The following is a 12,358-nucleotide window of genomic DNA, read 5'->3' as shown; positions in this document are numbered from 1 at the left end:
GGTTCAGAACTTGAACTTCATGAACTTCTCTGCGGTGCCTTTCAACATAACAGTTCTTCACAAGGCAACTGCCAGCCCTTAGGATCAGGGTGTTTTGAGAAGGAAAATTGGTAACTATATATGCTGGTTAAATAAAATGAGTTTTTTCTTGTATAATTGTTCTTTCAAGTGTTACAGCTTTTTGTCCCTCTGCTGGGATGTGATCTGGTCCTGTTTTGCACTACGTATGAACTCAGGTGTCCTGTGTCTGAAAGCATCTTCTGAAGCCGTTACAGGGACAGGCTTTTGCTGAGGTTTGGAGTGCTGAAACACAAACTGCTTTTGGCAGCATTATGTCACATAATACGTGTTTGCTTTGCAGGATGTTTAGAATAGAGTCAGGGTGTCTTAATTTGGTAAGCTACTGATAATAAACTGAGTAGAGCTTTTTCATTTAGAATTTGCAGTAATAAGCAAGGGAAGCCAAGGTGGCCATAAAGTAATTGAAAAAAAAATTACAGGTTTTACCTCATTCTAATCAGTCTCCTTTTATCTGCTGTTCTGATCTTTAATGTTTTTTTATTAACTTCCTAGATTGTCAGTGAAATCTTGAGACTCAATGAGGATCCTAACGTGCAGGGCCTTGCTCTTGACCTCCCAGAAAGCTTATATAGCAGTAAGGTATTAAATGCTGTGAAACCAGAGAAAGATGTGGATGGGTAAGTGGAGCACTGAGAAATAATATTAGCAGGCACAAGCCTGATGGCTCTGTAAAATCAGTTTTCTCCTCTGCTTTTCATTAATAGATTCCTCAGTCAATGTGTCTAGCTGTGCTATTGAGCAGTGATAAAAGATGCCTCTGAATCACCGAGAAATCTTTTGCTGAAGTAGTTTTGGTCATTATCTTTTTATTTTTTACATAATGTGCATTCAAGGCATAGTCCTTGCAAAGAAATAAAAAATGAAATATTGATTTACTGGTAATACGTAAGGTATTTCAGCACTTCTAATTCAAGTGGTAGGCACAAAGTGCTGAATTTTCACAAGAAGGATTGATGGAAAAATTGCAGAGGGGTTTTAACTTCCTTACAGCACTCTCTTGTGGTGAGAGAGTAAGCTATAATAGTTTGGACCCATTAGCACAGATTTGTGAGTTATCATTTTGCTGCTCTTGTAGCCTTCCTGCTCTTAGCTGCAGGATATTACCATTTTTTTTTCATCCCACTCTCTTTTTTTTTTTCTTTTTTTTTTCACATCAGGAAAAATATCTAAAAATCCTCCAAAAACCTTTCCATTATGTGGAGTACAGGAGATTGTCAGAGAATGGATAATTTGGAGCATCCTCCTGTGTGAGAGAGAATGGAGTGCAGTGGGGGAACACCTGGGTTGCGCCCTCCTTGGCTCTGGCAGCACTGGTGTGGTCTCACTGCAGCCACGGAAGTGTTTGTGCCCAGTGTGCTGTGGGCAGCCCATGGGGACAAGGAAAGAGCTGCCTGTGTATCCTGGGATTGTGTTACTCATTCTAACTCAGATCCCTTTCCTGGCCGCTCTTGAAGCTCAGTGTTTGTCTAACTTAGGTGTGGGATGATACAAATTAGCTGCAGTACATGACTGTCAAAGGATTTGCTTTTGTGAGAGATGTTTGCTCTTGGGATTTAGCTCTTAGCAGTGTTACAAGCATTGCTGGGGATTTATGTTACACAAACTCTTATTTTTTTGTTAAATTGCCATATTTTTCCACTGCAGATTATCCAGTGTGAACCTAGGACGTTTGGTACATGGTGATGTCTGTGACTGTCTAGTTCCTCCTACAGTGTGTGCTGTGATGGAACTTCTTGAAGATATAGGTGAGCCCTTCTATCACAATCATTACATTAATTTTGGCCTGGTTTACTCAGTTTTAATCCTGGCTGGGGGCCAAATATAATCTGACTTTATTGTGTTTTCTCTTTTGTATTGCTTTCCCACCTGACATGTATTTGTCTCCTGCTACTGAGGAGGAGTCCTCCTGCTCAGCAACATCTGAATGCTGTATTAGTAGAAACAGGTCTCAGGCCTACAGATTTTGGGTATTAGGCAGGGGTTAGCTGCCATCAGGAGGTTTAATTTCACTGAAGACACACAAGACATGTGAGTTTTCCAAACAGAAAATACAGGCATCACTTGGGGATTTCACTTGGTTGTTTTGATTAGTGTGAGGAGTTGGAGAAACCCAGGTTTGCCTGTAAATTGCTGCTGAACAAATCCTTTGGTTTGGATTGTGCCATGTCAGTGCTGACACTGAAATGGCAGATTTAAACAAGCAGGTTTAGTGTGTGTGAAGACACTGTTGGTTTAAGGCAGTGTGTCAGAAGTTGTCTCTCTTACAGTGATTCATAATTGTTGAAGCGAGGATTTCTGTAGCAGAACTGTAAACAGGAGGTTAAATGTACTTAGTAACAAACATGAATGAAAGGATTTGTGAAAAAAAAGCCAGAAGAACAGTATTTGCCTACTAGAATTTAGAGAGTCACCAGGAAACTCCTTAAGACCTGTGGTTTCATGGGCTCCAGAAGTGCCAGCTGTGCTGCACAGCTGCTGTGCTTGTGCAGGCACGGGGCGCTGTCCTGTTCTGAGCCCCCTTGCAGCCCCTTCTGCAGTGCTGCAGCCCTGGGTGGCCTGGGGGAGCTCCATGCAGCTGCTGGTGCTGGTGCCCTGCGCTGGGGGTGGCTGAGTGCCTTGCCTTGTGTCACACAGGTGGGAAGAAGGTGCTGCTGGTGGGAGCGCGCGGGGCAGAGGGTGCTGCCCTGCAGAGTGTGCTGCAGCGCCAGGGAGCCGCCGTGCTCAGCTGCCACTGGAAAGCCCCACAGCTGCAGAGTGAGGTGAGTGCTCTTCTGTCTGCCTGGCCTCATCCTGCATCCCCACTACCTGCCCATCCCTGCCAGCTGTCCACCTGACCATCCTGCCCTTAGCTGCCGTTCCCAAGAGGGAGACTCCTCATTGCGGTCTCAGGTGGCACTGGGGTTGCGGGTAGCCAGTGTGGGTTAGGGTCTTTTCTCCTTCCTGCTTGCTCAGAAATGGTGCAAACACTGGCCTCTACCCGAATATTACATGTAACAGCAGCTGCACTAACTTCGTTATTTTATACCAAGGGCTGTGAGAGAAGGAATCCAACAAACAAATGGTTGAGCTCTCCCTTTTGCTTTCTCTCTGTGCAAGAGAAATGCCCTCTTTTTTCCTTGTCCTGTGATTCTGTCATCTGCATGAAATTACTTCCACTGGATTTGTGTCCTAAAGGTTTGCAAGTGTTGCTGCTCTTGGGACAAAGAAATCCCCTATCTTTATCTTTGAAGAGAACCATAAAAGAATTCAGAGAAATTCAGGTGCCTTAAACTGAAGGATTGGCACGATCTCCCTGGCTGCTTTTTGCAGAGCTTTTAGACACACCTTAGAAGTTGGTATGACTTCCTGTGGAACTTCACAGTTTGCTCCTCAGTCCCAGATTTCACAGGATACTCCAGCTGGGGTTGCACTGTCGTGGGGACATGTGCAGCAGGGTCCCTGCTCGGTGGCTCGGTGCTGGGGACAGCTCTTGTGTTGGACAGCCCGTGCCACAGGGTGGCAGCCAAGGCAAAACCATGGTGTCCGACCTCCGGGCCTGGAGGCGCAGACAGGAGGAGGAAACAAATTCGAGCAGCTGTGATAGAAAGTTCTCTGGCAAACCCGTGTTTTCACAGCTGTGGATGTTTTTGTCAGGCTTGTCTCAGCTCTGGGCTTTTAAGTGACTGACAGCACTTAGGAAACATATGGCTCTCTGGGAGATGGAGTGCTGTGAACTCGATCCCTGCCATGTCTCATTCCTCAGCTATTTCTCATTGCTTGGGGCTGTGCTAGAGGACTGCTCTGGGCTGGATGGGGTGGGTGACAGGGTGGCCAGAGGTGTTTCCACTGGTTCACAGCAAAAAATCTGGACTGGGCCCAGAGCTGCTGGTGCAGTGCTGTCAATAGCTGGAGAGAATTGTGTTTCCTTCCACCCAGATGCTTTCCCATAATCATGCTTTGCTTTTTGGCATTCCCCATAGCTTACCTCTTGGAGCAGGCCACTGATGGAAAACAGAATGGGAAGCCTAAGTTTGAGGCTTTGTGCACTTAAGTCTTCCCAGGTTTATTTTAACTTTTGGCAGTAAAAGAGTTTGTACTTGGCCTGTGGGACTAATCAAGCAGAGCCCAGGGGAAACCTACTTTCCTCTTCCTCACCTGTGAGCCTGGAGCAGCATGTCACCAGTAATCCCAGTGCTGTGCTGAACCTGTCTGGATGTCACTCTGATAGTTAACTCTAGTTCCTTGATAAAATCTAATGCATGCAGGGAAAACTATCCTGTTTCATATTCCCAGAAGCTGGAGAGTCAGAAACTGAGCACAAGTTTCTAACCAAACAATGAAGTACTGTGGCAACCTGTATTTGAATGACAATGTTGTTAGATAACATGATTAGAGAATTTATATTCTTCTGTTTGTTTAAAATGCTGATTATGAAAAACAGGTTTAATGTTCTCCATGTTTCTTCTCTTGATTTTTTTTTTTTTTGTTATTTGAATTTCAAGTAAGAAAATGTGTTAGTTGATGTTTAAGTTTTTCAAAGACTTGAAAGAATCAATTCATGTTTTGTTTTTCCTGCACAAAACAGTAACTTTTCCTTGTCCCCTGAATAGGACACCTCTATGGGGGCAGTTTGTGTGCTGCTGTTGGGAAGTATAGCCTGTGGTAGCAAAATAACTTCACTTGGGACGTGAGGGATAGACTTATGAAGAGTATGATTTTTTCACTGAGATGCATTTGTTTTGCAATATGTACCAGGAAAGGAGAATTTTATCTTAAGGGTAGGGGAATGTTATTTGTTGTAATCAATTGGCCAGGCCTATTTGCTTGAAGCACTAACCCTGACCTTAACAATGACTTTCTTAAGTGGTTACTGCATTACCTTAGACTGGCTCTGCTGAATTGTTCTTCTTCTTAAAAAGGACAGCATAACAACAAGTGTTTCCTTTAGAAATTCCTTTAATATAAATGAGTTACACAACACTAAGTTTGTAGGTTTTTTGGATGAGGTTTTGTATTGCTATGGACTTGTTATTGCTTTTTTCACTTGTGCACTTTTGCAAAAATATTTTGAAAATGATCAAGAGGAACTATGTTTTAATCCACCTTAGGAAAAGTTTGAAAACATAGGGGTAGCTCTCCTAACAAACAGCATAATGCCACCTACCATCTCACTTAATGTGCTCCTTTAAAGCAAGACTGTTCTGTCTTATGGCAGGGAAAAGGACTAAAATAAATAATGGTACATTTTCATTTCATTGCTTTGATCTGAAATAATGGACAAAGTCTCAATGTTCCTTTCCCTCCCCACTTCATGTTTTGTTAAGTTGAGCAGATTATTAATATTTCTTTTTGTTCCATTTTGGGTTTGCTTGCCTTCAGTTCTCACGGCACAGCTGGGCCATGCCCTTCAGAACTGTTGAGCTTCCTGGGTTTTCTAATAGTTCACAAATACAAGAAAGCATTTCAGAAGGTTCTGGCACATCTGTGCAAAGTTGTCATGAAGAAACATTGTTCTGTTTGCCTTGATAGGTTCAATGTAAAAGAAGTTACAAAGTGAGAGATAAAGACACAAGCATCTTAGAGAAAATACTTAAGATGTTATCATTCTGTTAAGCTTTGTGTAGATACCTCTTCAAAGCACATTCACTGGATTGTGTCTGAAGTATGACCTAGTGACGTACTTTTAGGGACATGACCCCTGTAATTTTAAAATGGGACTCCCCAAAAGTCAGTTCAGTATTACATGTGAGGAATAGGAGCTGATGTCTTTAATCCTTTTTTATGTCAGAATTATGCTTTCTAGTTTGAAAGGAGGTTGTCAAGTAGATTCATATTGAAAAAAATGGATTATTTTCATGCCAAAACATGGGTAATACTCAGTACCTGTAAGAAAACAGAATTTTGTTTCAGTCATCTAAATTCAGTCAGTCATTTTTTCAGCACGTCATCTTTAATCTTGTCTCTGTGTGAAACCACATCATGCCTGCTTTAAGAGGGCTGCTATCATACAATTTTATTGTAAATGAAGTGAGCATTGTCTAGATATAATTAGGAATAGAAAAGTTGTTTGCAAAAGCGAAAAGTATGAGAGTGGTTCAGCTGGAGTGCTGAATGGGAGTTTCCTTTTCAGGTTGAAAAAGAGCTTCTTTTGGCCACAGTGTGCTTTTCCTTAGAGCCTACACTTGAACTTCAAACTCTCAGACGTTTCTTACCTATTTACTGTCTTGTTAAGACCAAGACTCTTGCTGTGGGCATAAAAATACATTTTGTATTGTGAGCACGAAGGAACGGGAGACCAGGCACACGGATCCCATAAGAGGAGAGGAGAGGGAAGCTGCATGAGTGTTTCTAATGATGATGATGTAGAAAAAAGTATTTCCACTTCAACATCTTATGCACATCATCTCTGTTTCTTGCAATTTTGAAGTGTATCCCCTGTCTGTAAGCTAGAGGAGCAGTTGTTAAGGTGTGGATCATAGTGGCAGGCTTGAGCCCACAGCAAAGGTGTGGGCTTGATTTTCACGTGTGCTGTGTAGAGCAAGTGCATTCAGGGTGATGTGGCAGGGAAAGCTGGAAGAAATTGTGATTACTACATGCCTTGGTGGAAAAAGTACCTGAAACTAGTCATTGACTTCAAAAAATTTCCAGATTTCAGAAAGTAATTCAAATTGCTGTGGTTAAAGTGGAACCCAATCTGTAAAGCAATGTGCAAAGACACTTTTTTCATAAAGAGAGTTGTGAAAAAACTTTATATCAGGTTCCTATTCCTCATTGCATCTCTTCAATTTTATATGGCCTAGCTTCATACCCAGGACTCTGAGGGTTTACATTTCATTTTTTAATTTTAATTTTTATTTTGTTTGATCATGCATTTAAAAATGGTTTTTGTAGCAGTCCATTTTAACTATGGGAAATGAAAATTTTATGCAGACTTCACAGCAAGATGGAGTTTCAGTGATCTGTAATATGCAGCTACTTTGTGCCATTATCATTTAATACTTGGCTGGAAAGTCTGTATTGTTGTTTTAACATTTGGTGTTCTGTCTTGGGAATGGGTGGTGCTTCTTAATCTGCTTCAACTTAAATCTTGGTGGAGGGGATCATATTTTCTTATGATGTAAGGTTGCAGATTATTTATTGGCACAGCTCTTCCCAACTGAAAAAATATTTACCGGTGAGAAGGCAGGATACTACTGGACTATTGGCTTACTTTGTCTCCAGCCAGTTGCCTAGTGCATTAGGGAGGGTTTGGCCTGCTGCTTGTCATTCCTTCCTCTAGCCAGCCTGATGGGATGGAGCCTGGCTGTCCAGGAAGCGTGAGGCAGGCAGCCACATGTTCTCCCTCATGGGTATCTCCTTGACCTTCTGGCTATGGCTGCCTGTAACATCTGGTTCCTGTCAGATGTGTCCTCTGTGTCCTCTGTGTCCTCTGTCCAGGGACTGTGGTGCCTTTGCCAAGGGAGGCTAATTGTGATTATTTCATAGGACTTTTCCCTCTCTCACGTCCGTGATTGGTTTCTGATGTAGGAGTTGACCCTGAACATGCATGCCAAGGCTTGCTTCTTGCTTTAGTGATTAAACAGGCAGTCAGAAGGGTAGATTATGGCAAGAGAGAAAAATCTAAAAGCAAGGGAGGCCTGGGCACAACTTCTTGCAAGTGAAACTAAAATTCCCTGATGGAGATCACATAAATCTCTTCCAAGGATACCCAAAATTCTGTATAGAAGTATTTTGCTTTCAGTGGACTTGCTCTCCCAGTTTCTGGATATGCATTTAAAAAATACTCGCAGGGGAAAAAAAAAATCTCTAAAATATTCGTGATATATATATTTTTTTATTGACTCTGCAGGAACTTTTTCAATAGTTGCGCATAAAATATTGTTTTCTTTGTGAAATAAGGGAAAGGAAATCACACTGGGGAAGGCTCTGAAAAATCAGTGTGTCTTGAACCTATGTTACAACTCTTTGCTGCCATGTGATGCAACTTTTTTCATGGGGGAGGTGGGGCAGGGCAATGAGATGAAAGGTCCAGCTGGTTTTCTGCTAAAATTTATGGGTGTGATGTTAGCTATCCGGACCACTGTTAATGTTGGCTACAAAAATAATTGTGTTCAGCTGTTAAGAACATTTTTCAACATTAGAGTTGGTAGTCATAGAGATGAATATTTGGTTCCATCAGTTGTTTTCTGACATTACAGTTACATTGAATCAATTCTGTCAGAAGCATGTTGGCTGAACATTCATCAGAATTATTACTTGTTGCATACAGCTCTCAACTTGTTCATCAACTCACGATGCTAAGCGGTGTGCAAAGCTCTTAGTCCTTGTCCCAGAGGCTTTGCATGGAAAGGCATCTTGACTTACAGTATATGATTTATAACTGCTAGAATATGAATTATTTTTCCTTGCAGAAAAAAGGCTATGATCATGTAACTGAGAAAAATCACTGTTTTTCTCTGTGTTGGTGTTGATTGTTACAGCAGAAATTTCCTTCTTTTGCAGGGCAAAGTGTGCCTTCAGCACAGTGTTCTTGGTACATGAGGCATTGCAGCAGCTTTTTATCCAGATTTCCTTGCAGATTTCCCAGTATCATTTGACCTGACACTGGGCAAGCATTATGACTTATGTGCCCCTCTAGGAGTGGCACGTAAACTGATTTTTGCACCAGACTCAGGAGTGTGACCAGTTTGAATAAGGCTGAATGGCTGTGCACAGGCAATCACAGGAGTGTTGCTGGACATGTGACTGAAGCCTGAATCAGCTCATTGCATTAGTCACTTGTCCAGCAAGTAAATCTTCCCCCACACTTCTGGCTTTGTTTCCACATGGGGATCTCTAAGGAGGGTTAGGCCATCCTTGGGTCCTCTGTGGGGAAGATTGAGTTTTTTTAGTTTTCTGCCTTTTCCGCAGCAGTTACGTTCTTCTCCCCTCCTGGATGCTCAGCTGTGCCAAAAATCTGCTCTCCTGACAAGATTTGTAGCTCTTCTTTCTTGGCAAGACTGTTGGGCAGGGTTGTGTCAGAGCACTTTTGGCCAAAAAAGAAGCTGGAACTCTTGTCAGTCACAAATCAATTCATAGAGTGGCTCACTGAGTTTGTGACACTTGGAATTAATTTGCATTTATCCAAAATATTACCAAAGCTCTTGTATTTCTGAAATCATTTTTGCAGTCATGATTGAGGCAATGCTGTGTCTGTGTTTTGCTTTTTTAATGTATCTTAATACGTCTGCCTCTGGTGCTGTCGCATTATCTCATAGTGATTCTAATAATTGGTAAAGGACCAATGTTTCAGGGGAAGTGGGGAAAGAAAGGCACTTGGGTCTTTGATTATAAGAATTTTTATAGTAACCATTTTTGCTCCAACATTGCTGGGTTGAGCTAAATCAGGGGCAGTGATTAGCAGACGTGAGCTGGGAAGGAAAAAAGTGCTTTAATTGGTATTCAAAGGCACAGATCTTTGCAGAAGGGGTCATCCTGCATTCCTGTCAGCTGGCCTGGTTTTCTACTGTCAGACAATCGGACTGTACTCTTTATAAGTGCCTATTGACTGTCTTACAACCTTTCTTTTTCTTAAGTCACTCCAAGTTATTTTGGACTTCAGGACAATGGCAGAACTTTTTATTTGGAAGGGTATAATTCCCATTAAATATTGATACTTACTTTGACCTCATTCACCTGATCTCACATTTTGTTTGCCTAACTTAATTTTAAATGCTGTTAAGTTTTGTCACAGGTAAGAATTCTAGTTTGGATCAGTTTTTGTTCTTGCTGTCTGTAAAAGCTTTGCTCAAAAGGCTATTGCTGTATAAGTCTGAATATTTTTAAGGTGCATATCCAGGTGTGTGTTTCTAAGATGAAGTGCTTGTTTTGTTTCTGGGGATGCTTTGGGCCGTGCCCAGCTCCGTCACGCAGACGCGGTGGTGTTCGGCAGCACGAAACCCCACGATGTTCCTGTGAGCTGCATAAAGCCTGGGGCCACTGTCATCAATTGTGCTCATGATCCTCTGTCAGGTAAGAGGTGATAAAAGGTAACAGTTCTTGCAGGTGGCGTGCAGTGAGCCTTTGAGATGTGTGTGGCATCTTGGTGACAACAAAAGCTGCATCTCTGGGAGGGCCTTTAATGGAGCGTGTACAGGGCACGTGTGCACCTTCCTCTGATGTATAAACAGGGAAAAGATGTTAGGTGGGAGAAGAAGGGTTGGAACAGATTCTTCATAGCAGGGTGGTTAGATAAGTGATGACCCAATGGATTCAGAGAGTTCAGAGGGAAGACTTCGGGGTCTTCAGATGAGCTATTACATGCTGCTGTTTTGTATAGTGTCTTTCCCTCTGATTTCTGTGGACTCACCTGGAATATGGGAAAAGGAGAAGAAGGGAAGAAACATCACCTGCAAAGTGCTGTGAAACTGCAGAGGGTGGTGCAGGAGGGAGTACAGAAATCATCTGTAGTTAAGAAGAGGCAGAATGTCTCCTGCAGTAATTTTTCCAACATAAAAGGGTTTAGATTCATCTCCTTTTTTTCCCCTAACTTGTTGTGGAGGGTGGATGTGTTCAATAATTTCTCAGTTAAAAAAATGTTACAGAATTTTCTTGGGAATAAAATTAAGAAATCTTCCCAGAAGTCACTCTGCTGCTAGAATAATGTGTAATAATAATAATAAACATGTAATTTTACATCTCCTGTAAAATTTCGTAAAATTCTGTGAAGATCTCTAGATATTTTCTAGATTTTTTGTGTGTATATGAATTTGACTGCTCAGCATCCCATTGAGATTATGCTGCAAATGAATAGGAAAATGAGGAAGTACATGAGTAGCATGACTGGTTAATCTGGGATTTTTTAAAATCTTATCACAAGTGCACTAGACTGACATCTATTGACCAAAACTGTGGAAATGGGCATAAAGCTGAGAAAACCCAATTGCATGGACTTTAAACTGGGGATATTCCCTAAGGGCAAATGAAGCAGATAGTCCATGCAGAGCTAATGCAAGATCAGGCTCATAATAAAGCAGCTGCTGTTCCCATGCAAAGCATGGCCTTAGCAATAGATTTCTTTCCTTGTATTTCATGATATCCTCTTGACTTAAACAGACCCTGCAGGTGTGGAGATCTGGGTTATTATTCACTTGATTGTCTGAAGGCATTTGGACATTCACTGTCTGCCTCCCAAAGCAGATCTCTGATCCTACTGAGGATCTCAAGGGTGGGTACCAAGTCTTTTCCCTTCCTGATGCTGCACAAATTGTCCAAAAATAATACATGTTTTCTTTTTCCTGGACTAGTGACTAGGAGAGTCCTTGCATCTCTACTGCCAATTTATTTCCCCTAGGGACTTTTGGATATAATTGTTGAGTATCTGTAGGGCAGGGCTTGGCACACAGGTCTCTTGAGCAGGTACCCAGCCTACTAGTATGACACAGCCTTACATGAAGGAGGGATGGGGGAGAAAGGGAAAGGAATAGAGAAGAGAGGGAGTGGTGGTAATAAATAAATATTTATTTATTATAAATAAATAAATAAAAAGGAATCTCCCCTCCTCATTTTAATCTTGAAAGTAGAAACCTCTTATGTGACAGACCTGGGGTGGTTCTGCCAGGGCGGGATAAGCCAGCCCGTGCAGCTGGAGTGGGCACCAGGAGTGACTGGACTCTCCCAGCACTGTGTGCTGCTGCCTGGTGCAAGCCCCACTTTCAAACACCTAATTCTCTGCATTGAGAAGTGAGTCTGAGCCTTCACAGGCCTGAAAGCTACGCAGTAGAACTGCATGCTATGTCTTAAGACTTAAATATCTTCATGCCTTAGTTGCTCTAAAGAACTGTAGATAGTACTGGTGTTTCCCTTCTCTGAAAGAGTGTTAGAAAAACTGCATTACACACCACGGTAATGTTCATTTCTAATGCAGGAAATGTAAGATTTGGCATAAGCACATACATTTCTTTGCTTTTTTCAAGTTGTAGCACTCTGTTGAGTACTGCATTTTTTTGGAAAGGCAGCATGAGATTTTTATCAAGATAATTTAGCTAGAACTCATCTACCAAATGTCTATCTGTCTTTTGGTAATGCTTTTGAGGTTGTCAGAACTTTGGAGAAACTCCAAAATTACAGCAGAAATGCATTTTACCAACTATAAAAATGTTGGTCTCAAGGCTTACTGGAGAGGTACATGAAACACAGGTGTCTGACAGGAAGAATGCACTTAGTTTAGTTGCAAGATGTTTGTGGAAAGCCCATTGTGGAGTACTTGTGACCTTGGAGAAACAACTGAGTCTTATAACTGTCTCTTGACTTCCATGGA

The 12,358-nt window shown here is 41.9% G+C and overlaps 1 protein-coding gene across 4 annotated transcripts in view; it reads left to right on the top strand.

Moving 5' to 3' along the window:
• The window catches only part of MTHFD1L (methylenetetrahydrofolate dehydrogenase (NADP+ dependent) 1 like), a 150,612-nt gene that overhangs the window by 6,139 nt on the left and 132,115 nt on the right, over positions 1-12,358 (top strand). For all 4 annotated transcript variants that reach the window (XR_009485829.1, XR_009485828.1, XM_059841977.1 and 1 more), the window contains exons 5-8: positions 574-698; positions 1,726-1,826; positions 2,716-2,840; positions 9,960-10,071. Coding sequence is in view for 2 of the 4 variants with exons in the window: in XM_059841977.1 (XP_059697960.1) it covers positions 574-698; positions 1,726-1,826; positions 2,716-2,840; positions 9,960-10,071 (463 nt within the window). In the remaining 2 variants the exon portion in view is untranslated. The remainder of the gene's footprint in view (positions 1-573; positions 699-1,725; positions 1,827-2,715; positions 2,841-9,959; positions 10,072-12,358) is intronic.

This window comes from Haemorhous mexicanus, chromosome 3, assembly GCF_027477595.1.
Source record: "Haemorhous mexicanus isolate bHaeMex1 chromosome 3, bHaeMex1.pri, whole genome shotgun sequence".
NCBI lineage: Eukaryota > Metazoa > Chordata > Aves > Passeriformes > Fringillidae > Haemorhous > Haemorhous mexicanus.
The sequence above is the reverse complement of the archived record's forward strand: the minus strand, read 5'-3'. Positions and strand labels throughout refer to the sequence as shown.